Raw genomic sequence first — 27,086 nt, 5'->3', positions numbered from 1 at the left:
ATAGCTGCGTTAACCTATTTGACGGCTGAAACGGTGCCTTCAAGTTTCGTGGAAAATCTTACCGGCTTTTAATAGTACCGTTAATGTAAAACTGTACTTTATTAAAAGTACGTTGACCCAATTAGCACTATTGCCAGGTATTTACCGTTGTAGTCCTGTCACTTTGTATTATTTCAATTATGTTGTTGTTGTTCTTGTATTACTACACTATTCACACTTTTGAAGGCAATTTTTTTATTTTTTATTTATGACTCTCTATCCTTTGTACACATGTGTAAAAATAATAAATCTACGTTTTACCAGACATGGATTCCTTATATGTTTCAACATATCCGTCCAATAAAGATGATTCTGACTGATATTAAATATAATGTGATGCATAGAAATGGCATACAAGGTACTGTGAAAATCCATCCATCCATCCATCCACATCCATCTTTCTGGTGTTATCTTTTAGAGGAGTGAGCAAACATTTAGTTAGCAAATGACAGTATTTAATAATAATAATAATAATAATAATAATAATAATAATAATAATAATAATAATAATAACACTATTTAATAAAATGGAGTATTGAAAGTGTAAATAATAAACATGTTTTTTATCACCAATGTTATTTTTTTTTTAAATAAATTAATTAACCAACTATATAACTAATAATGCATTTAAATAATACATACAAAATAAAATACAAATAAATAAAGACATTTGAATTAACAAATATTAGGGGGGAAATGACTAAATAAATACATCAAATATTTCAGGACTCTTGATGATGTAAATATTTGTACATTGTTGAAATATTTTAATCACTGTAACGTCATGCAGTGTTTAAACATTTAATTCAGTGACTCTTTCAAATACCACTAGCGGATACTCTGTACATGTACTCCTACTGCTCTCCCCTTCTCATACTCCTACACACTAAAAAAAAAATCACTGCTTTACAGAATACAGTCATACATATATCCAGTAAACATCATAACACGTTACCATTAATAAAAGCAAATATAAAAAACAATTTAGTCTTATTGGAACGCCTGACTAGACAAAGGTATTTTAAACAGCTCTTCAACTATAGACACATAGAACCACATTCAACAATTTGGCGGAAATCAACTGCAAAGGTATATCACCTTTAGTTTTGAATTTCTTGTGAGAGACATTAGGTGATAGTAGTTACCTCACTAACCTAACAGGACAATAAAATACACCACAACCACCAAATATAGAGGAGCCTGGCCACTGAGGTCTCCTGAAAATAATAATACAATGATCACTAATGTAATTAACAACAAATACATTTTCCTGGTGCAAGGGGCGATAGCACAAAATGAGTGTAAATTGACCTAAGGATCCCTGTAGATACACTACGTGTTACGATGTGAATGACACGTCAATGACCTCTGAGTAGGGCGCGCCCATGACAGCAGGGTTGATTTTAGCACCACGGTCAGCGACATTGTTGCTAGGTAGCTTCCAGTGTTTGTATTTAGCCAGCGATGAGGAAGAGCCAACGGACACTCCCTTAATCAAATATATTTCTCGAGTAAATTGTAACTTAATATACTAAACAAGACTCGTGTGTTTACTCTGAGTTATTATTAAACTATTGGGCACGTTTTGTGCTGACCGAGGAAACCTACATTTCCATTGCAAAACTTCAGCAATTCATGTAGCTTCACCCCCATTCTCACCGTGAATGGTTTCACCCATGGATTCGCTCTAGCGCTCATTGCACACCACCGGACTTCAAGACTCAGATTTGTTTTTTCCTCCCCTCTTCGTGTGAATGTCCAACAGTATTTTGCGGTTTCCTGCACAACACAAACACTGATGCATTTTTGAAAACACTACTACAGTGCTGGTGCTGGGCTGGTTGTCTGCGTTTTCGCTGGGACGCAACCAAGCTAAGGAGCTGCGCTACCAGTGACTGGAATTAATAAGGTAACGAGCTACTTCGCCCCTCAGTCCCTCCCGAAGAATATAATAAGACCAAGCTAGTTGCTCACCCTCGTTTTCTTTTCTGCATCACCAGATAGATGCGCTGCATATAGTCACGAATTTTATTGCAGTGCCGTCGCTTAATGAAAATAGTCACGCTTCATTTCTAGTGTATTGCTGTTTAATAGCAGCACCGCTTGATTGTTTCCTACAAGAACCCCCAACCGGACCTGCAACACTAGCTCTTTAGCTGTAAGCACGCTAGCAACAACAGTACTCTTTTCCTCAATTCCTCAGTACACCTGCTGTGTAACATTGCATTTGGAGAGACGCTGATTTCCTGTGAACAGAAGAGTGACACGCATAATAATAATCATAAAAAAATAAAATAAAAAGAATAATAATCATAAAAACATTTATTTTGAAAGACTATAAAGGGGCATGGCCCACAGTAGTTGCTATGACAGGCACGATCTCCATCAGTATTCTCGTTAGCTTAGCCCGTAGCTTGTTTGGCGAGGACCCTTAAAGCGACCTGCAAGATTAGCAGGATGCTAAGCCCCTTACATCTTTATATAAAATATACACAGGAGGAAGTGTGCATAGGACACATACAGTACATGTGCATGTTGACATAAACAGTCTGACATGTTATTTCTGGAAATGAATGGATGGATGTGTGCTGTATAATAAGATCTGGCCCTCATGCTGCCAGGAGCATTTATTTACTCAACTGCTGAAAGTTTCAAGTGTCTAGTTGGGGTGTGTGCAGATGAAATTTTAAAATGTCAGAAGGGAAAGAGTTTAACAATATTGTAGCTTTGTACTGGCACCCAGCTGTTGCAGTTTTGCGTCCACTTTAATGTAAGAAATGTGTTGCAGTTTTGTGCTTACATGAAATACTCTGATGGAATTTGCAATTACATCTGAATGTTGAAAACACCATCATTTCAAACGGGATTCGCCTATTTATGGCATGGTCTGGATAACATTGTTCACCTCATTACATTTTTAGGATTATGTAATATGCTTTGAGGTTTCAAAATAGTCTTTGTATGTCCTTGTATTCCTTGTAGTCCTTGTATGTGAAAGAAGGCACAAAACAAGTACAGAACATTTGTTCTCTCTTCTTGCAAGATATCTCAAGAACCTGACATTTTATTTGAGATAGTGATGATGAAACAATTATTGTCATCATCTTAAATAGTTTTTTTTGTGTGACAAACCTGTCAACAATGTCCCTCTCCTGCATCTGTTGGAACAGTGTTTTTAATATGCATGCATGCATTATTCACTGTGAAAGCAAGGATTAGTTAAAAAAAACTGACATGTCTTCAAAAGTAAAACAAATAATCCTGTTTGTTAACCTTTAACCATCTGTACTATGTGTTTAGCCCATGTTGCTCCGTAAATCTTATGGGAATTCGTTAAGGAGTTTAGAGCTGTTTAATCCCACTTATTAACAAACAAAAAACAGAAATATTAACACATTTGCAGACGCAATATACACGGTTTATAAAATTACCATTATTCATTTACTTTTGATCCGAATTAACAAGCAGGTGCAATAAGATTACAGTTTTAATCAAGTTGTTAAATTTGTTGTTAAATGTGTTCCATAGTGATGTATTTTTTATTTATTTTTTAATATTAAAAAAGAGAACAATAACATTTAAAAAAATCTGCTGAAGAATCAAACCATGGCCATATTGGTTATTCTTTTGAAATATGTGTTGGAAAAAGCCACATAAATATAATAAAAACATACCCAGAGTTATTCCTTTAAAGTAGCATTAAGGAACTTTTAGTTTACGTTGATTATGGCGGCGCCATATAGACAAAAGCGGTAATGGCATGCCTGAAGGAAGACCACATTTACCATGAGGACAAGTGCATTGCGTCGTTTTTGAGCTCACACAAATCCAAATTGACTTCCATCTTTGTAACGAAGGGGGAAAGGAGGAAGTGATATATTCCATAAAGCAGTCAGTACATTTGTAGTTTTTTGTGTGGCAGTGTTCCTATGATCCTCCTCAAAGTTTCTTAATGCCAGTAAAAATGATACAGACCTCCTCAGGCCCTGGCAAAGGTACCATTCAACTAGTTTTAAGTTGACTTTTCATCAGGAGAGTTATGACAATATTTTATTAAGGTTGAACATTTCCTTAGTGCTACCTTAATGACGTTTTGTATGGCTTTAGTCGTATTTCCAATGAAGTGTTCAGGCAAATTCTAAGTTGTATTTTTTTTTTTTGAGGTTTTAGTCAATTCTCTACCAGTGCCTTTTGAATAGCTATTCATCACACACACTGAGGTTCCAGTGAACTAGGGAATATCAGGGAACGTTAGCAGCATAACACAAAGCTAAGTGGTGTTTCCCCCAAGCCTCTTCTTTTGTTCCTCTTGTTGGACACTCACAACAAAGATGTCATTTCATGTGAGTCGAGTTAAACGTAAAGAAAACCCCTCAGGGAAGTCCTGCTCATTCTTGAAGAGACTTGTTTGACATTGCTGAAAGAGATGATTGTCATGACATGTATTTTCCTAAAGAAAAACTATGGTGGTGCAGTTATACACAATTGGATCGTATTCACATCTCGTGTGAAGCAGACAGCTCAGCATTACAATACCCTGTAAGACAAACATTTATTTGTAATGTACTTGTCATGGCCTGTGGAACAGAGAGATATTCTTATGGCAGCAGAGGAGATAGCGCTTAACAATAACGCGTCTGTGTTGAGGCAGAGGATGTGCATGAGCTCAGAATCCACAAGGCTTCTGTCACTCCAGGTACTGTATGTTTGTGGTCCTTTAGCTCCCTCTCTTGTTTGAATTGTGCTACTGCGTCATCTTCAGATCTACAGGACGGTGGTAGTAGTAAGTCGCTCAACAAAAGAGATATTATTTTTGCGACTGGACATACTCAGATAATGTATGTACAGTCCTACTTTGTTAATCCACATCAGAATGTTGATTTTAGATCAGTTAATAATACTAACTCTTATCTAATTCTGGAGGACAGGGCAGGCACAAAAACAACAGAACAGACTACCAAAACTTGGTTACTTGAGAGATCAAATTATAGGGGGGCACAAAATACAAACATTATAGCTAAAAGATGCAAAGTTTTGTTGAGATACATCATTCCTTTAGCATCCAATTAAATTTAATACAATACTCCTAAGCAGGCACAACAAAAGCACCTGATTATCATGTCACATTTTCCCGTTTTCTGAGGTAAATTTGAATTGTTCCATTCCGAATTAAATCCGTAAATTAAATTTACATCGATGTAACAGATACTAAGGCTGGATATCGCTGAGTGTATTTTTACAAATTGTAAAAACTGACACCAGCTTTTTAAAGTTTTGCATATTACAAACTGGAGGTATGTTTACTGTTTATAACATCATGCATAGTTAGGAAGTTGCCCACAAATAAACAAACAAACAAAAAGACAAACAAGAAAATCAACAACTCTGTGCTGATAAAAACAGTCTCCAAAGATGAGGTAAAACATAGATTTTCAGTCTGTAAAGGTTCAGCCTGAAAGGAAATGAACTTGAAATTAACCTGTTCACTTTCAGAGTGATGCCTTGGTTCCTTGAGCCACAAACTATATATATATACAGTATATATATATATATATATATATATATATATATATATATATATATATATATATATATATATATATATATATAATATAATATAATATAATATAATATATTCAAATAGTACAGGTGACTTCAATGTACATATACGTATGACCTACAATCACTAATCACTTGCTAATGCATGTAAACATTGTGAATTGAGTCACTTTGTGGAGGAACTCAAACATGTTACTTTCCCCTTCACTGGCCATTAGCGTGGGTCATGAGTGGACAAAACATGTCAAATTAAAATTAAAACGCACTAATAAACTAACCACCAGAGGGCGCTGGAACTGCACAAATTGTGCTGATTTTAATATCAGGACATGACGACAATGATATTATGGCAATTGTAATATTGCAATATGGTGATATTGCAATATGGTGATATTGCTGTAATCGTTACATCCCTACTCAATTGAATGAATTCTTCCCAGGCACCTGTGTGAGCTGAGATCTAACTAACTAACTAACTAACTAACTAACTAACTAATAGTGATAAAAACGTGATCTCAGTACACTGGCAGTAACCCCAAGTGAGTAGTATTGACCAAGTTTATTAAGTAAAAGACAAAAATGAAGATTCAACTTTGCCAGAAGATTTACATTTCTATTTTCATTATCATCATATCAGAAAGAACAAATATTATCACTCCGATCTCTGATTGGCAATTTAGTGCTTTTTCTCTTATGAAAAGAGGACTGTGCACTCTCGTTGTTTGAGTCATTAAGTGTTTGTTGTATCATGTGGCTGTCACATTAGGCCTGTTCCTGAGGGGGTCTATGGGACACCAAGGACGGGTGGTTCTCTTGAGTCAGAGTTCTTTCCCTGCTGACCAACCAGGGAAATGCTGGGAGGTGGGCGGGTGTTCTTGTCAACAGCACAGCTTGCCTCACTTCATCACTCGGACTGTTGTTGTTTCTCTGCTAAACTCATTCCAGCCGTTGTCTTCCCCGGAATCGATGTTTCGCCCGGTCAAAAAGACCAACAGAAAACATAAAACTCTACTGAGTGATGGAATAATGCACTTTGATTGTTTCCCTATTTTAATTTGTTCAGTCAATGCTCATTGAATCAATGGGAGAAGTGAGTGAGTATGTGTGCATATTCTCTGAAATGGATTAGAATTGTGTGGACAGGAAAACTGCAAAAGGAGCCTTGTGACCGCTAGAGGGCACTGTTGGTCTCTGTATGAAACTCAGAACAAGAAAATGGAGCTTATCTGTTCTGTGGTATATGCAACTTCTGTATTTATCATTATTTGATGACAATGTTTTATATGTTCAATTTTGTTTTGATATGAAACATTGAAAGGACTTGAGTATAAATCAGTCATCATACAACAAACTTAGAGATTCATATTATCATCTTCTGCATGACATGATTTGATTTATTTTGACTACAAGACTACAAGAACACGACATCTATTCATGGCCTTTGTGTTGTGTGTTTTCTTATCCTGTTCATCATTTCATAGGCCTTCAGATTTATCATCTGAGCCCTTTGTTACATTTTTTGCTTGAGAAATCGAAATGTTGAAATTTAGAAGCTATTGGCAATTGTGCGAATTAACAAAAGAAAGATGTTCACAATATCCTATTAAATCAAACACACACCTTTTTACGCATTATTAATTTAACCATTGTAAACCACTATATAAGCATTCTGTATAAGTGCGTTCAGGTTTGCACCTGTCGACAGTTTGGTAAACCCTGTGTGCTTGTTTTGTTTTTGGAAATGTGATCATTTGGACCAACAGGACGAGCACAAGTCACAATGCTTTCTGAGCCAGCAGAATAATTAAGTGATAGAACATCTCAACAATGGTTGATAACTGAGGAAAAAAAGAAAATGGCTTGTCAGCCCACTCGCAGGCCACAGCCAAAGAATAACAGAATTTGGCACGCTGACTGGTGTTAATTCCTCACATTGTTCATTGCCTGAAGCGTCCATTTTACAAACTACTGTGAAAGTGCCATCTGCTTGAATGAGATGACCTCTCAGCCATACAGTGAAATCCAACTGGCACAAGCATGAGACACACATTTGCATTAGGGTTTCACGGAATACCATTTAGTCGAGTAGTCGTCACACAGCTTTAGATGGTTTTATTTCTGCAGAAATAGAGCTAAGGTAACACAATTTCAGAAATGGGCACAGTTATGAAGTTTTCATGAAAGCCACATTAAATGTATTGTAATTAAAGAGACTTCTAAATGAACATATTTGGAAATAAACTGGAAATGAATTGACAAACCTGGCTATATGACAATAAAAGGGAATATACTATATAAGAGTTTAGGGAAATTAATTAAAGGACTTTCCTGAAAATTGAAAGGAATATACTGTCATCAGTAAAAATGATGTGAACCCTAGGGAATTTCTACCAAAAGTGTAGGACTGGGTATCATGTTACCATGCTATAACATGGCCGCGATACCTGGCCTTCAAAACGATACATATCCTGATACTTTAAATTATTTTGAACACATTTTTATATTACCTTATCGATTTTTTGAGCACACCCCTACAAAAATGGTTATCAAATGTGATCACTTTTTAAAAAAAATTAATACCACTCAGTTCTATGTTTGCAGATATTTTTTTTTTGTTTATTGAGCTGAGCATGCATTTAGATTTTAAAATCGGTCTAACCTCCTTTGGTCCCCATAATTCTCATCCAAATGTTTCCTGTAGTTGCAGATCAGACTTGCAAAGTGGGCAGGTAGAATTTCTAATCGTTCCCCTCAACAAAATAATTTCAGTTCTCTCGTGGTCACGCCAAAGCATTTTAATCAAGTTGAGGCTAGGACTCTTCTGAGTCTTGTCCTGTTGCATTACGTCTGTTAAGCTTCAATTGGCCGACAGATGCTCTAAAGTAGTACCCCTGCAAAATTTTTCATAAACTTTGAAATCCAGTTTTCTGTCAAAAATAGCAATACATCCAGGCCCTGAGATAGCAAAGCAGTTCTAAACCATCATAAGTACCCCTCCTCCACCTTGAATGTGTGCTGTGTCTTTTCTCAACACACAGCATTTTGTGTCTTCCTTGCAGACATCTGTCCACACAATTGTTTGATAGTAACACTGTGGAACATCATGGTGCTTAATTGCAAACTTCAAACCTGTCGCAATATGTTTTTGGACAGCAGTAGCTTCTTAAGTGGTGTTCTATGACATCCATTATTGTTTCATGTTTTATAGTCAACATGTATGTTAATATGTGCCGGAGATTACTGGGAGTCTTTAGCAGACACTAGGATTATTATTTTTTTTTACTACTTTCTCCAAACATTATATTAATTGAAGACTGACCTTATATAAGTGTGAATGTGTGAATCGTTGTCTGTTGGCCCTGTGCTTGACTGCTGACTAGTCCCGGGTGTACCATGCCTCTATATATGTTCTCGCTCACGCATGACTCTAATAAAGACAAGCATTGTAGAAGATGGATGGATGGATATTTTGGAGTTTACAGAAATGACGTTAATTTCAATTGAACATTTCTGGTGATCTAAGCTGCATATTTGAGAGTTCACCTAACAGGGAAAATCTTGGTTACAATCAAAATGCAAGGATGCAATGGAAGTTGAATTTTGACCTTGCACGGTGCATCCATTATTTATCAAAGTTATATTAGATATTTTCAAAAAAACATGTTTAATTTTAATAATCTATGACATCTATCAATGTTTAAACTTGATTATTCACAAACAAACCAAATAAACCGAGTTCTGTGACTGATCATAGATGAACTGATGTAACCTTTGACAGGCTGCGAATACTCAAGTCAAGTGTTGCTGCTCTTTCACTTCAACTGATTATTCCATGTACTGTGGCAACCCTAAGCATTTGGCCTTCTTTCTCTTCTCGTCTCCATGCATTCCTAGCCATCTCCATGTACACCCCCATTCACTGCCTTTTCCACATGGGGCTGTAAATAAGCTGGGCCTGTGTAGATTCCCAAGTGCCCCCCCCATCCTTTCACCATCCCCACAACCCTCCTCCATTAGTCTTCCCCATCACCGTTACCCTCCTGAAACTCCCACTCAGACAGACCAATGCTGCTCTCCATCCTGCTGGAAGGCACCTGGAAGATGCTCAGATGATCCGCGGACTGGTTCCGAACCATACTGTCTACGCAGCCAGAGACCGTGACAACTATCTGGTGTGAGAGTGTCCTCGGAGGGTACCGCGAGTACCCTGCGGGGCCCGCCTGCCTCGTTTGGCAGAAAGCTTGGCATCCCACTTCACACCTCCAGCACTGGAGATGCCCTCGCCTCCCAATGACGGAGGTGAGTCGAATAGAATGGCGGATTTTTATACCAAAACATGCACATACAGTATACAACTGCTGTTCTCTTTGATGTATAGAACCAAAGCCACATAGAAAATATATGGCAACACACATACTAGATGTTGTTAGGCCACAGCAGACTGTACAATTCCCTGCAGAAATGAGGCACCCTTCCCACATTTCTGTGCACGCCATGACAACATCATGCTTGTACTGATGTGTCTTGTCTCTCTCTCCCTCTAGAGGATCGAGGCGCATCCCCCGTGAACTTGCCATCTGTGGGCTCCTACCAGGGCCATGGCAAGAGGAAGGTGCACACCAAAAAGAAGAAGGGCATCATCGGTGCCAATGTTGCTGGCACCAAATACGAGATTGGTATGAAGTTAGGCTGATTTCTAACAGTATGAGCCTCGAAGCAGTAGTGTTTGGGTCTGTTGTAAATAATGTTACAGTGTTGTAAACTCTGTTTTCTAACCAGTTATATGTTTGCTGAAGTGGGAGGCGGCAACACTGCTAGCAAAATTTGAATGTAGTCTCACTTAATCCCTCCCTCTTTCAATCGTCTGATCAAAGTTGTTCCATTTTACAGATTTACGTGCAATTATCATGTAAGTGCATCCTTGTTATACTCACAGATGCCGTCCAGCGTCATCAAAATAGCAGCTCTAGTAATACTTTTTTTTTTCATTTATATTGAGTAACATCAAGTTAGAAAAACAAAACAATTACAACAAAAGTTATACAAAGGTGGTACTCAAAAGGAGCAGGTAGAAGTTTAGAGAATTTATAATAATCCTACCCCTTATTTTCCAGACAACCTCAAACTGAGGACAAAAACAAAACATACTACCTCTGTTCTGACTTACAATGTTTCGCCTAATCTCTATGGCAATTTTCAAAAAAACAATCACAATTTATTATATAAAATTAAAAATGTACTTTCTTACAAGTAGCACGAGAAAACAGGCATCAAATATAGAATATAACAAAAAAAAAGAAAGAAAAGAAAACAATTGGCACAAACATTCCTCGTTTTTGGTCATATGGTTTGAAGATACTTCAAAGACAAATTGTATAAATAGTATACTCGTTTATAGTTGTACAATATAAGAAAAAAAGACAATTGAGAAGAAAAAAATAGTCTCAAAAGACCTATTTATGAATTTAGGAAAACCTTTGTCGAAAGGAAAAAAGGTGATTGTTAAACACCTCTTGCTAAACTAGCATTAGCAATGTAAACAAGCCGATGTTAGACACGGCTGCTACGTTGATAGTACGACATTCGTATTAAAGTGCATATACTATAACACCAAATGTTTTAGGTTTGAATCTTTATATTTTGGAATGTACATTACAATCAATACAAAATCCAAACTTTCCTGTCAAGCAGAAAATTGGCTAATTCCATATCACTTCTGAATCATGTCAGCTGCTGCTCCCCACGTACATGGGACATCCCATCTAAGCGTTACTCTCTGGCGACAATATTCTATGACGCATTCTGAATTGAATGGGAACATTTTGATTCTGCGTTAGGTTTCAACGCCCATTTCGCTACTTACTTTGAATCATCACTGATTCATGCACTACCGTACTACAATTTTCAGTTTTAGTTGACTGACTAGTCTTTAAAAGGTCTTTAAATAGCAAATCACATAGTGGACCAATATTTTAGAAAATACTGTGAGTTTGCCACGCATAGATGTTGGAAAACAAGGGGAGTCCATTCTTTAAACCATATTGTATAGTTAGTGTAAGTTCCTTTTCCAGAATTTCCACAAATAAAAATGTAAAGCAAGGAAACGAATGAAAAACGGTGATAGCTGGACTCACTCAAAACGGCCCATTGATGTTTAGCCTGCTGAAAATGGTGACGTTAAACATTTTAAATTAAAGCTACATGATTTTCAGCCCATTGAAATTGCTTGTGTGGGGGCAATCCTTGCAAAAAAAAAAAAATCTTTCCTGAGGTAATCTAACGTGGCAGTCAGTGTTTTTTGAGACAGGCTAAAAGAGCCCAGTAAGCACTCTTAACATGCTGGCTATATTGCATGGCGTCAAAGCTCTCAGGGGTGAACTACAACCTTTGAAACTAAGGAGTCAGCAGCAGTGTAGGAGAAATCAGGGGCGGTCGGAATCCAGCATGTAGATGGGAATCAAGCTGTGAATCATTTTGCTTGCTGTGATGAGATCCTCACACCGGCCCTTTTGAGGAGAGAGCGCGATGCACTATGTCCGGGATAAAGTAACACTAAAAACTAAATAGCCATTTAGTCATTTTTGCAGTGAATGGAAATGTTTGGCAATGGAAAAGATAAAAGATTAAAGTTGGTGTTGTAGTTTTCTTTATTCCGCGAAAAGTTGAGACAAAATTGATTATAACTTGGGTCTTGTGCAACTTAATGGTAACTGTCAGCACAGCCCTGCTGCGATGTAAATCCTCCCTGTTCAAGTTTTCAAAACACAGTTAACATCCACCAGCATGAACAGATTGATGAAGTCACATCGGAAACGCTGTTTTCCCATTCAAGTGCTATCACGCAACATTAGGCAGGCTGGCATCAGGTTTGTGTTGGGTTTCAAAAAATTAATTAAAATGCCATTTTGTTTGGGCATATGGATCTTTCATTACTCGCTGATTAATGAATAGTTGCTGGATTAATGTCCAAATGGGTTCGCCACCTATCTGTCATACTATAGGGGTTCTAGTGGGATTAAAATACATTAAGTACAATTTATATATATTTGCTGGGAGCCATACTATCATCTGATCTACAACCATTTCATGAATAGTAAATAATTCTGGAAGGTTTTGATCCAAGTGTTTTTGTGAAACAATTTTCAGCTTTATTTGTTGTATTCACTGTGCGCTTATTTTATATGTATTCATGTCATTATTACACAAACATTAAAATATTATTGTAACTGAACTCTACTGAAATGCATTCTTTGCCTGTTCTACCCCCATTTTAATCCGAATGTCTTCCAACCAGTTCGCATTGTCATCAAAGACATGGAATTTCTGAAAACACGAGATGATGACGAGACGGCCAATCTCATCTGGAACGACTCGGCTGTACAGCATGAGAAAATTGCTGAGCTCAGGAATTATCAGGTACTCTGCTTGGCTATGATGTCAACTCAGCATATCTTGGGGGCTGGCAGGCACTTGGCTAAAGATGTTATAAGACAAAAAAAAAAACAGATTTCATTGTACGATCAAGTTGTAAGCAAACATAATAATATAAAAGTTATACTACTTTATACAGCACAAACAAAACATTAAGACTTATTAAGCTGTCGTTAAAATTGTAGCTTTAAGTTGAGGTAGGATTTTCCACCAGTATTCATTTGAGGAAAAGGTGGACTTTATTCTTTAAAAATTAAACCCCATAAGTAAGTCATTTATAAAGAGCAAAGCTGTGGTTTTAAACTTTCCGTGTTAAGAGAATCAAAATGATTTTCCACCTTTTTCCTTATATTGTAATTCTTTTTTTTTTATAGAATTTTTAAGAGTTCCCTGAGAGATCTACAAATTAGCAACATAATATTGTAATTGATTCTAAAGATTAGCAGATTTGCAATGAAGATTTACTTTAAACTACTTAAACTGTGGTGTGTGTGAGGAGACTTACAATTGCCTTGACTGACAAAAGTATAAAATACATAAATAAACGAGCACACCAGCTTGGGAGATAAGGGAATGGATGGAGACAGGCAAGAAGTCTAACAGGAAGACTGACACATTGTGAGCAACATGACTTGTTTTAGTTCCAGAAGCCCGAACAACAAGTGATAACCAAGTATCTAGTCAGTTATCTTAATAGTGACGATTGACCTCCCCTATCCTGTTGAGTGGGGTCATTACTGATTAAGTGACCAGTAGGGCAGTTTCTATATACTGCAGGCAGCAAAGTTTTGAGTTGAATGTTGTTGTTGGTTTTTTAATGGGCAAAAGTGTTTTATAAAGTAAATGATTGCAATTCAAGGCACATTCCCTTCCTTTAAACAATTACAGAGTAGCCTTGGTCAAGAATAAAAGCCAGCCAGCCAGGCACTCGTAGATAATGCTAACAGCTAGCTGCTAGCAACTTACATCGGAGACTTCTGCCGTATCATACAATGACAGCGTTATTAATTAGCGATTTCTTAGCGTCCTAAATTAGTGATTAAATATGAGTTGTTTTGATGTTGGTAGCAACTACAATGTCGATCAAAACTACAATAAAGAAAGCCTAAACATCTAAAAGGGAAGTCAAGCTAGCCATCACGCTACGACTTCAAAGTAAAATCTACTGAGGCTATTTGCATTGCCGTCAATGTATTATTTGTTTATTTTGAAGTTAGCCTTGCGCGGCGTGTTACGTTGAGTATGTTTCTGCTTCCTTGACATGTCTGAATGGTGTCCACTGTGAATTCGAACTGTTGTCTCCACCCCCAAAACCAACCAATCCGCGGATCACGGGCGATCCGAACTGTGGGGCCTGATCCGAACCGACCATGGATCAATGATGATCCGTTGCACCACTAGTTGTAAATGTTATCACTTGCACCTTTTTGTGCTGTAGTGTGTCACATGATCATTTCTCAGTTAAAAAAGTAAAGTCCCTCCACAATTGGTTTTGATTTCCTCTCTCAAACGGCGTTGTCCTGCAGAATTGGCATAATTGCGCAATTTCTTCCCGATGCCCAATTACATCTGTCTCTTTGGGATAATAATCACATATCCTTTTTACACTGCGCATTCTTGTTTTTTCTCTTTCTCTTTTTTCCCCCTTCAAGCAATGTACTATGGGAGTTTGCTGTCAAGTTTAAGTTCATACGAGCCTAATTAACGCCCCTGTTCAGGCTCATTTGGTCAAAGAATACAAAAAACCCAAAGATTTTCTTTTACCCCCGCCCCCACTTTTGGCACATTTAAAGCAATTCATTCAGCTGTCACTGCAGGAGCTTACGATGCAGAACCAATTACCTCGGCCCCTCAGAGCCGAGATTGATCTTTTTTTTCTTGCCTCTTCCCTCCCCAACCTTTAAAGCCTGAAAAACATTGTAAACTAAATAAGGGTTGCGAAAGGTCTCAGCGTCACCTTTTTGTTTTAAGTTCGTAATTGGGCATAAATGTCAGAACATTGTATGCTCACTTCAGGTTGCTGCCTCTAATGTGCTCATTTTCCGGAAGGGGTGGGGTGGAATTGAGTAGTTTAATGGCCTTAACAACGTAATTATGTCTGTCTGTCCCTCTGCAGAGAATTAACCATTTTCCGGGTATGGGTGAAATTTGCCGCAAAGACTGCTTAGCAAGAAACATGTCAAAGTAAGTTTCTCTCTTCCAAGCCTCAGCATTTACCGAGTGCATGTTACATATTGAAATCAAGACTTTAGTGAATGTTTAAAAAATAATAACAAAAAAATGCAGCACAGTGGTTGAACGCAACAGGTTTAGGGAAGCTGCTTGAGCTCTGATTCACTCCATTTGGGGAGTATTGCAAGAATTATTTTTTATTTTTTCCTTTTTCAGGTTTAAAATGTGGTCATCCTAAAATCTTTATAAGCAATTTTTAAAGTTTTCCCCCATTGCGTGATTACTTTGGCTAAAGCTAAATCTACCTTGGATGACAATTCAACATCTGTAAACAATGCAATGCACTCATCATTATCCAACCTCTATTGGAACCTGGCTCTACCATTTACCTCATGTTGGTCCCGCATTGTGACATTGGAAATATGCTGCCGGAAAAGGTCATCTTAAATTGGGTCTGACCGGCATTAGGCTAGCAGGACTACATTTACCATGATTCTTAAACACCGAAGCAGGAAGTAGTTCTAATTCCAGCATGCACATGGCGCAAATAATTGGCTGGCTGGCTGGACAAAACAAAACTAACTAACTAACTAACTAACTAACTAACTAACTAACTAACTAACTAACTAACTAACTAACAATCCATAAATCCATCAATCAATCAGTCATTTATTTCATTCATTTGTAAAAGCAAAAGGACAATATAAAGCAATATTTAAATTCAAAGTAAAGTAAAAGAAATGAACGAGGAAAGAAAGAAACAAAACTTGTTTTGTCTGCCCCTGATCAACTATAAAACAACACAAAAAAAACACAAAATGAATGACAGCGAGCGGTCAAGACGCTTTCAGTGTTACAATACTACAAAATAATTCAAAATAATTCAACTGCGTGTACTTGTGCTATATATATTTTTGCAGTAATTGTGCTTTTATACTTAAAAAAAAATACAAATAGACTGAGAAGATTTTGTTTTACAATCCAAATTGTTCCACAGACTGACACCTTGAATTGAAATACATTTTTCTTTTGTTTTATATTTAGGTTTCAAAAAAATGTCTGTTCCTCTTAATTTGTACTCACTTTCCCTTTTTTATCAATTTAGTTTGTTTATTAACTGGTAAAATTTCATGATGGGCTTTATACAATACAGTATTATAAGACGGTTAAACTCCATCAATTCAATAAATTTGAACGTTTTTAGTTGTATAAATAATGAATTAGTGTGGTCTCTGTATCCACAACCGCAAACAACACGAAGAGCACATTTCTGTAAAAGAAACATGGATTCATTGTAGGTTTTGGCTGCACACCCCCACACTTCAATGCAAGAGGTCAGGTATGGAACAATCAATGTATTATATAACAATAACAAAGCATTCTTGTTCAATGATTATTTCACCTTGTGTAACATGGCCACGGTTTGTGACACCTTAGATTTGACATATTCTATATGCGCTTTCCATGTTAAATGCTCATCAATAATGATACCTAAAATATTTAAAAAAAAACACGACACGGGATGGGACCTGTTTAGTAGTGTGACAAAACAATGGGACTAAGCTCAAAGCGGGACAGTCCTGGGTTATGAGCGATATATAGTTTACTGCTTTCACCAGGTTTTATTTACCGTTTTATGAAGTGCCACAAGATGCTTCATCTTGCAATTTTGTTCTTTAGGCGCATTCGACTTCAGACGTTCCGCTGTAATATGATACAATGAATTGTTGTCTCTCCAGAATGATCAAGTGCCAATCCCAAGAGTACGGCTTCGTACCCAAAACATGGATCTTCCCCGCTGAGTACACACAGTTCCAAAATTACGTCAAGGAGCTGCGACGGAAACGCAAGCAGAAGACGTTTATTGTCAAACCAGCCAATGGAGCCATGGGTCACGGGTAGGTCAGAGGCAAGAACAAGTGATCCGAAACAATCGAAAAACACACCGATTGGGAGACTTGAGCAAAAGGAATGATTTAATAACAAGATGTCTATCTAGCACCGTGACTGAGAGAGAAAGTTGAAAGGGGAGCAAATAAAGGACAAGCACAAGAAAACAACACACAGAGGGGTGTTTGACCCTGGCATGGAAATAGCATAATGGCCGGGCTCAGATTGATTATGTGGGCTGAGAGGGTGCGCTAAATTTCATTGTTGGCCTCGTTGTCCTCCATGGTCACAATCACCATAAATCAAGAGCTTATCGTGGCTAGACGACACACACATCCTTACACAAAACACACACAGTCGTCCCTGGCAGTTGCTGTACCTCCTCCCCTGAAGGTGTGTGCATATGAATATCGGATACCTTTATGAGGTACCATCAACACACACCAGGCAGACTGGCAAATGGACCAGGTTATGGGGAAACTCAAAAAGCTTCTCTTATTATGAGATGGGCAGACTGCAGAAGTAAATGCATTTTTCATACATGAAATCCCAGGGGTAAAATGATAGAAGATGCCAAACTTCCATGCTAGTTATTTATTTATTTATTTATTTGAACTATTCTGACAGTGAAAGCCATGAAGTATTTCGAGAAGCAAATCCAGGTGTCTTGAAATGATGGCAGTATATTGCGGTATATCATTTTAAAATACTATTTTATTTATAGCTACATATGATATTTTGTCTATAAATTACTGTAATGTTATAACTCCATTATTTTTCATGAACAATTAGTACCTTTAAAAACAATTTTTTCCACTTACTGTTGACTGTAGAGGACATAACCTGTGCTCAGGAAACAAGTAATGACCAATCATGGCTCAGTTTGCTGACCGCCTCCCCCCAAAAACCCCAGGTGAGCCATGATTGGTCGTTACCTACCGGTACTCAGCACAGGCAGGGTTATTATAATTTTGGAAATTTTCATTTTAGTTAGTTTTTATTTCATTTTGAGTTTTTATTTTTTTTATTTTGTTAGTTTTAATTAGTTTTCAGGGTGGTTCTGTTAGTTTTTATTAGTTTTAGTTATTTCATAAATGCTTAGTTTTAGTTTAGTTTGAGTTAGTTTCAGTATTAGTTTTAGTTTTTTTTAAAAGTGTGTATTACTTGTGCACAATATTTAAAAAACACTATGGGAGCAACGTCATCTGAAGGTGCTTTTCTATTGGCTGCTGCTAGATGACGTCACTTTTGTGTGACACACTTTCAAATGTCCTTATTCCGGTTAATATCAAAATAAATCATCCCCAAAGGCTCATGCATTAAATTGATTACCAAAGACTAAAACAAAGGAATGTTTTGCTGTATTTGTAGTTAGTTGTTATAATTATAGTTAGTTTTAGTTAGTTTTGTAAACATAAAATGTAGTTTCAGTTAGTTTTCTTCTTCTTTTTTTTTTAAAGCATTTTTTGTTTTTATTTGATTTCGTTCACAAAATAGTTTTTTGAATTTTAGTTTTTTCATTAGTTTTAGTTAACTAAAATAACCTTGAGCGCAGGTGATGTAATCTTGCAGTGGTGCCCAAGTCTGGTCCTCGAGAGCCCCTATCCAGCCTGTGTTCCATGTTTCTTTCCACCAACACACCTGATTCATGATCAAGATCGTTATCAGGCTTCAGCAAAGCTTGCTGATGAGCTGATCATTAGATTCAGCTGTGCTGAAGGAGGGAGACATGGAAAACAGGTTGGATAGGGGCTCTCGAGGACCGGACTTGGGCACCACTGGTCTACAGCAAGTGGAAAAATGAGTTTTTAAAAGTATTAGTTGTACATGAAAAAAAATGAAGTTATCAAAATCATTATTATCATTATTAACTTTTTACTGCTGAAAATGGCTCAGTGAGTCAAGTATCCCTTTATAGAAGCCTGATTTTGTTTAGTCATCAAAAAAAGTTACAGAAAAGTAATTTTTTAAAACAATTCCCCCCTTATTTCTACTTGTTACTTATTTTGTCATTTGCCACCTTTTATAAATCGCTAAAAGGATTCTCAAACCTTTTGGATTGACGGGCCCCTTATTGAGGAGACATTTATTCTAAGGATCCTCTCATAATCCTGATACCAATTAAACCACTATGCGTATCCCTAAAAAATATATTTTTGGATCATTCCAACCTAAATGTCACAAGCCATTCAATAGAAAGTAAAGTAAACAATTTACATATTGATTAATGGCCTGCAAGAATAATTTATTGCAAAATTATTTTTCGTACTCTCAAACTGTAGTTTGTAGACGCCTGGTTCAAGAGGAAAGTAGTTTAATGTAAATTTGAGTTAAGTGAAAAATCTAGTTCCTTCTTATCCTGAGATAAGAATTTAGCTTCACCCTGAAATGATCACATTTTCAGATCTGGAAAATAATCAGTGTGTGCTAAAACTCTGTATTAGTTGCATACAAGTACCTGCATTCATCATTAAGACCAATAGATGGGGATATTGAAGTGCGAATAGCTCAGTGTGCTTAACTCGCCCTCTAATTCTCTTTTAATTTGTCCTTTCTGGTATAATGTGAGCATTACTTATAGCTCCATGTTGCACTAAGCTCTTATTTATTAAAGAATAAAATGCAGCTAAGACTGAATTACTGCAATACATTTGAAATATGAAAGATGCTGCGCTAAGCTCAACCTCTCCACAGCACAAGGCTCACAAGATTAGACTTCCCTCCATTTTTTTTTTTTTGCATGTTATGCCACAGCAGGAAATTAAGTTATACCTACCCCCGTAATTTGTTTTGCGGCTGGCCCCACTAAATGAAGGTATTGTTTGTGGGTGAAGTTATAAAGGCAACAAAATCAAAGCGTGTGCAAAGCTTAAAAAGGAGAAAGGCCCTCTGGTGCCAAATTAAATAGGCAAGGGAGAGTGGGCTATGATTACGTGACACCCGGGCTCATCAATCATGTCGTCTTCGTCTCAGCTTTACTCCTCCTCGACTAACTAACACTGTTAACCCTGTCCTCATCAATCAGCTGCTGTCTGCCATTTAGGGCCACTCACTTTATTGGTCAGGCTTCTATCAACTTGTCCCTGTTTGGTTCTGCTCAAGAGTGCCGATAAGTGGGCAGACGAAGCGCTGCTCTTGAACGCAGCTGTCTCGGTTGAAACCAGCCGTAATGCGGCGTGATTGATAAGCGTATGCTAAAAACATCACATCGCTATCTAAGCTGAAAGAGAAGACATTACTGCTTTATAATGGCTGGAAACATTGTAAATTCACTTCACTTGTTGATTTTCATTCAATAAAGCAATGAATCAATATGACTGCAGTTCCACAATGCACTCTTTGGTTAAACGTGGACAATACGGATGTTCGATACCACTTTTTTTCAGATGGATACTAATATGAGTACTCGATTCTTGAGTTGTCACTGATACTGATAGCAACGACCAATACCACTAGTACTTTTGATACATTTTCCTTTAAATTTCATGAAATGAATGGCAATTTTCTAGACAATTTTTAATTAATTAATAAATTAATTATAATAATATTTAATTATTATTATTATTATTATTATTATTATTATTATTATATTAATTACATTATTATATACCAGGGATGTGATTTTTCCGCTAATTCGCGGAATTCCGCTTTTTTTTATCTCCCCCCCAAAAAAAAGTGATTTTTTTTGATTTTTTTTAAATTATTATTATTTTTTTTAGTAGTAGTTCATTGTGTATGCACATGACTCCGACAGATAACATCTTCTGCTATAACAAAGACATTTGTGGTATGCTCTAATATGAGTTACTTTTCATTTGGTCATGATACAATTATTTGTTCATGAAATTTGAACTCTTCAACATTATTTATGTGTTAACTTAGTAATCACATTAGTTAGATAAGATGATATTCTCAGTGATAGTTTTTAAAAGCAAAGGCAGTCCAATGTTTTTGAATGTGACTGATTTTGAGTTGACTAAAACTGCCATTTTATATGGGATAGTTCAATATACATTGAAAATATATGCTGTTGTTTTGTCTATTTCTTTGTCATGTGAGTGCATTGAAAGTACTTAAAAACACGGAAAACCCATGAGCCTGGACCTAGCTGGGTGCCGGCGGCCCCCAGACCCCCGGCTAAATTTTCAGATAATTTCACTTTGGTCAAATCACATCCCTGTATATACATATAAATAAATACATATTATTTGTATTATTTTTATCATTATTATAATTAATTAAATAATATATATTTGGCATTTTATGCAAAAGCGGAATTCGTAATTTGCCCGATCTCCACGGAATATGACATTACATGTTATATTTAATGTAATGATTATCAGCATTTTTTGAAGATTGTAGTGTCCTGTATACAATATTGATGCTACATAACTCGGTCTGCTACACAGGAAATTCTGTAGAATAAATCTAACTCTATTTAGAGTAAATTTGACTCTATTTAGAGTGGGACAAAAATAAGAAGTTTAGAATAATATTTACAATTGGAAGAGAGTAAAATAAAAGAAAATAATTTGAAAAAAAGTCATTCAAGGGTTGAGGAACAAACTCACAACCTTCAGCTTCAATACCACCTGAGCTATGCCCCTCCTACCCTTTGCTTGCATCCAAGAGGAGGCCAAACACACTGTTTTTGCTCTTGGAGTTAAGAAGATTCCTGCTGACACGTCTGATATTATAACACATAGCAGGAGCTGCGTGAAGGTTGTGAGTTTTTTTCTCAACCCTTGAGTGACTTTTATTTTTTTCTTCAATTCTTTATTTTACTCTCTTCCAAGTGTAAATATTACTCTAAAGTCTATTCGGTCCCACTTTAAATTGATTTAAATTTACTGTGTATGTTGCCTCAGTACTAAAACATTCACACAACTGAGTCTTTACATTTCTGACATATTTGTGTGAGACCATGTGTGTGTATAATCCCTCCTTACATAATGGAACCTTCATGACTCTGCCTGCAACCAATTTAGTCTCAGTTGACTTTAACTATGACTGATGGGGATGTAGGTCAGTCGTGCTGAGTCTACATATGGCGGTTGGTTGGAGGCTGTTTAACAATGATCCCTCAAGCCACCAGCTCACATGCATATACATGGACACACACACACACTGCCCCACAAATTCTGTGCACACTCGCCTGCGTGAATGCATGCATACAAACACAACTCAGTCCACGTCTGTGTGCTATATAAAGCCTGAGTGCCAGTGACTTGCGACCAAAGGAAATTGAATTAGAAGGAAAGTAATGTAGAAACGAAGCCCAATGCCTGCTTATATTTACCTCATCGACCAGCAATGGTCTTTGATGAGGCTTTCTTCATAAAATTACAATGTTCTCCAGATGCTCGCCCAAAACAAGAATTTATGTTATACCTGTGCATTTTTTAAGCATTGACTTAAAGGGCCAGGTAATCAACAGAGAGAGTTCGGAAGGGTCTGTGCGCTGCTGTGCCAAATAAGTCTTTGCTCTTAAACTTGCCATAAATCATGCCAAGGGCACTTTTTTTTAACAATGTTTTCATGGCAGGTTTTGCCGCAGTAGAAGGTCGTAGGAATACCACCAGGGCACCATGCAAGTTTAAAGTAAATACACAAAGTCCTGAACATAAGAAAGTATACTTTTATAGGCTCTTTTGCTCCCTAGCTCTTTGACTGCCAAAAACGTTAAATAACATTTAGTAAAATCCTATGGAGGAGTGCCAAAGACGTTAAAAGACGTTTGTTTCAAAACAGAGGTGTAACTAACCATTTTCTATTGTTGATTACTGAAAAACGGAATAAGGTAGAAACAAACTTTTTTTTTTTGATGAAAGATGAGCGTCCAATCTTTCATTTGGTAGTATGTGTGTTTCCATAGTCCAAACACATAATTTTCTATGGACCTTGAAAGGTCAGTCAAAATGCTTAAAATCGGCTGGCACCCACGGCATCCCTTTTCTGAAAACGTCTGGCAGTCAAAGAGTTAAGTACTAGGGGTGTGAATTGCCTAGTACCTGCCGATTCAATTTGTATTACAATTCATAGGTCACGATTCGATTTGATACCGATTAATCCCGATACAAATCTATAAATTGATTATTGCGATTTTTTTTCCCACTCAAATTTAGAAAATACTAATCAGTAAACTTGTACATGTACACTGTAAGATTTGTATGAAAATGTATTCATTTATCTGAAAATTCAGGCTTATAACTGAGCCACTGCAATTTAACAAACAGGTTGCAGTCTGTTTCATGTTTGAACAGCACTGAAATCAAATATTAAGGCTTCATGTTCCATTAATATAACATTCTTCCATGCTTAATATGTGAATCCTAACCCTAAGTAAGACATTTTGTTGAATATTCCTATAAAAAATTGATGATTAAAAATCGATTCGGCCGCATATCGAATCAATTCGAGAATTGCGCACTGTAATATCGCGATATATTGCCGAATCGATTTTTTCTAACACCCCTACTAGGTACACATTTTATTAATTGGTTTATAACACATAAGAAGGGTAGCACAAAGCTAAGGGTTACATTTAAAAACACTGACAGCTAAATATTGCAACTGAGATACGTATATGATTGAACCAGTAGCTATTTTAAAAGAATAGCAAAAGGTGTATACAGTTGAGCTCCATTTCTATCCAACACATATAAGACAGTGCCAATGTCATCAGTCAGTGTTCATGGTCGTTTCTCTGCCGTCATCTATCATTTTTCTAATTATCCTTTTGTCTTTACTATGCCATATTTTATTATTCTGCTGACGACACTCCAATTTCCCCCCAGAGGATTAATAAAGGCTTCTGTCTATCCAGGATCTCACTTATCCGTAACTGCGAGAAGCTGCCTGCCCAGGAGCACTTTATTGTTCAGGAGTACTTGGACAAACCTTTCCTGATGGAGGGCTACAAGTTTGATCTGCGCATCTACATCCTTGTCACTTCCTGTGACCCGCTTCGAATTTTCCTCTACAACGACGGCCTGGTGCGAATGGGCACGGAGAAGTATCATGCACCCAGCGAGGCCAACCTGGTGAGTCATTTGCCCACACACGCGAACACACACGGCGGAACCTCCGTCCATTCTGCGATACTCGTCGACTTCCAGTTTGGTGTAATTACAAAACAATCCTGATAAATTTTAATTTAAACCTGTATTAACTGTAAATTCAAATTTGTGCGACTATTAGTGCATTTAGTGACTTTTGAAGAGGTTCCCGCGGTAAATTTTAAAAACTGTATTATAGGTGAGGGCCATCTTAATAAGCTGTCAGGCTGTATTGGGCCCGTGCTCGACACATTTTTTTGTTGTCTCAGACTTGACTCGGACTCCTTGGCATTTGACTTTGACTCTTCTCAGACTCCGCCATAGGATTCGGAAAGTATTTCTATCACTTGACCGAGTCCAGCTATAGTCTTTATTTCTGAAAATTAACGTCCTCCTTCAAAAGAAACTTGATATAAAGTTTTTCAGACCGCCATTGACATTTGCCACCCGGTTACCACGGCTACCGGGCTGCAAGCCATCTAATTGGGTGAGAGTGTTGAGCATAATGATTTTTTTTTAAAGTGTAAGTCAACCCAAAAATATTATGTACGATAATATGTTCTATGCAGCCTCACTAGTCTAAACACAGCATTATGATTAATATATTTTTATTTTCATTAGTTTTAATATATATTTTTAATGTGTTTTATTTTTAATATATATTTTTTATGCATATTCGAAATTAAATTTCAAATCAAAATCAAATCAAGTCAAATATTGCGTTTATGGAATATGAGTTAAGCAGCAAAATCCACCTTTTTTTTTTTTTAATCCATTCCATTTTCTGCCATAATTGGTCGTTATCTGAGCCCTGAGCAACTTTGATGTCATTTTTAGTCGACAGCAAATGACAAAATGGCCGCCCCTGAGATGGATAAAAACTAGTGAATTTTGCTGCTTAACTCATATTCCATAAATGCAATATTTGACTTGATTTGATTTTGATTTGAAATTTTATTTCGAATATGCATAAAAAATATATATTAAAAATAAACAAATTTTAAAAAATATTTTTTAAAATATATTAAAACTAATGAAAATAAAAATTGTGAAGCCAAAACTTGTAAACAGCCCAAACAAATATATAAGAAAAAAAAGCAAAGCAAGCTAGCAAGTAAACAAGAAACAAAACTTAACATCATATTAAGCAACAAGAGATTTAAAGTAAGAAATTCATCAACCTAGTAAGTCTTTAGTAGTAAGTTAGGCATTCATCAGATTGCTGTGTTTTAACAAAGGGGGGCACCTACAACATTTTATTGTAAAGAAAATGTTGGGGTTGACTTCCCCTTTAAGATCTACTCTTGATCTCATCTGGACTCGGACCTTGTGCACTGGGACTTGAATTGTGACTCTGATTTTACTTGTCGCACCTTTGCAATTCCAATTTGATTTGGACTTGATGAAGCTGTACTTCACTAACCCCCCCCCGATGAGCTGTAGATAGTTGCATCATGGAATTATGCTTTACAGTACATGCAAGGTACAAATTGACTTTAATCTAATGCGGAAGCGCATACCCGCAACTAGATTTGCCATCCACTGAGTCTTTAAAGCTGAATCTTTGTGTAACTCACTATAATCAAATTCAGTAGAACAATACACTGCTAGCATGAGGGGGGAAACTATATTTATGACACAACTACATACTCTCATAGGATGTGCAGGTCCAGTGTGTGTACACAGCTGAGTGTCCCACATTTTCTTATCCGCCTTAAGGTTCTGCACCAACAAAGTCTTATTGCGCATCACACAAACACACAAACACACCCACATACTTCTATCAAGCACGATGCATATCAACACAGTGCGTATTGTCTTACCAAGTCTGCGACACATGATAGAATCAAGCGTGCCATGGAGATGGATGTTCAATTCCACCGAGAGTGGCTGCCAGACAGCCATCAGGAGGTAGAGTGGCCCGCGGTCACGGTGTTATTACCTTGTAGCTAAGGACGTGGGTGCATTATAAAGAGAGGGGTGCAATAAGGCCACTAATAGGCAGCCACTCAGGGATGCATCCCAGCCATGTTAGCTCTTATCACTCTTATTTGATTCAGTTTTGTTTACTTCACTGTACGGTATATGGCATTAACTCACAGAGGCGGGTTTCTCCGTGTACTTCTCATACACAGCAGGTCTAGAACCAGGCTCTTTGTTTATTTGCAGCAGCCACGGAAGAAAATGTCCTTGCTACAAAGTTTTTTTACATTCGTGGTGATTTTAGTGAGGCATCATAGATCACTCTGCTTCGTCTGTCCTTCCTTCCTTTCCTCAGTCTCTCCTTTGGTCTCTTGAGGTCTCCCTGATTTGTTGGGATTTAGATGTCTCTGGGGTTGGTGAAGGACTCTGGTTGGTGGCCCGGCGGGTGGTGGGTGGTGTCTGGGCGGTGCTGGATTTCACTTTCCTTTCTTTTCTTTGATCCTTCTTCGGGTCTCCTGACGGCCTCACGACTCTAGCTGGATTTTGAAGTATTTGGTTTAGGTGAACAGTATGGGATTTTTAATAGGTTTTAGGTGAACTAATGCATACACACTCACACGCACGCACACACGCACATGCACATACACACCCACATACAAAAATAAAAATGTATAAAAAAAGATAAAAAAAAAAGTGATGATGACATGTCAAATCGGTAAAATTACCGAATGAACTGAGCTCTCCAGAAAAAAAAAAAATAATAAAAATGAGATGCTAATGTACTCTGCTACTTTGTCTCAATGCGTTCAGAGTTAAATAAATATAGCACTGCTCTTAATTATTTTTTTCCCCCCATACTTCGGTCATTGCCTTATCATGTTGTTGTTGTTGTTGTTGTTGTTGAATTAGCATCATTAGTGCAGTGGTTCACATTGCTGTCTTTCATGCCGCCAGTAGGCGGGCTGGTTCCCATACACCCAGCCACTGGATATCTCCAGTGCTGGATAATTGAGA

At 37.1% G+C, this 27,086-nt stretch overlaps 1 protein-coding gene across 6 annotated transcripts in view; it reads left to right on the top strand.

Annotated features, from left to right (window-relative positions):
* The first annotated feature begins 1,517 nt into the window (after nt 1–1,517).
* ttll7 (tubulin tyrosine ligase-like family, member 7) overlaps nt 1,518–27,086 on the top strand; it is an 80,996-nt gene continuing 55,427 nt past the window's right edge. For 2 of the 6 annotated variants that reach the window (XM_077583599.1, XM_077583605.1), the window contains exons 1-7: nt 1,518–1,948; nt 9,493–9,897; nt 10,143–10,274; nt 12,893–13,014; nt 15,146–15,213; nt 16,941–17,099; nt 23,918–24,134. In XM_077583599.1, coding sequence (XP_077439725.1) covers nt 9,873–9,897; nt 10,143–10,274; nt 12,893–13,014; nt 15,146–15,213; nt 16,941–17,099; nt 23,918–24,134 — 723 coding nt within the window. In that variant the 5' untranslated portion in view covers nt 1,518–1,948; nt 9,493–9,872. Of the gene's footprint in view, nt 1,949–5,680; nt 9,898–10,142; nt 10,275–12,892; nt 13,015–15,145; nt 15,214–16,940; nt 17,100–23,917; nt 24,135–27,086 lie in introns of those variants that run through there. The other 4 variants (XM_077583602.1, XM_077583603.1, XM_077583604.1 and 1 more) reach the window with 4 other exon arrangements.

The sequence above is a fragment of the Vanacampus margaritifer genome, chromosome 13 (genome assembly GCF_051991255.1).
Source record: "Vanacampus margaritifer isolate UIUO_Vmar chromosome 13, RoL_Vmar_1.0, whole genome shotgun sequence".
Taxonomy (NCBI): domain Eukaryota; kingdom Metazoa; phylum Chordata; class Actinopteri; order Syngnathiformes; family Syngnathidae; genus Vanacampus; species Vanacampus margaritifer.
This window is presented reverse-complemented; position numbering and strand designations above follow the sequence as displayed.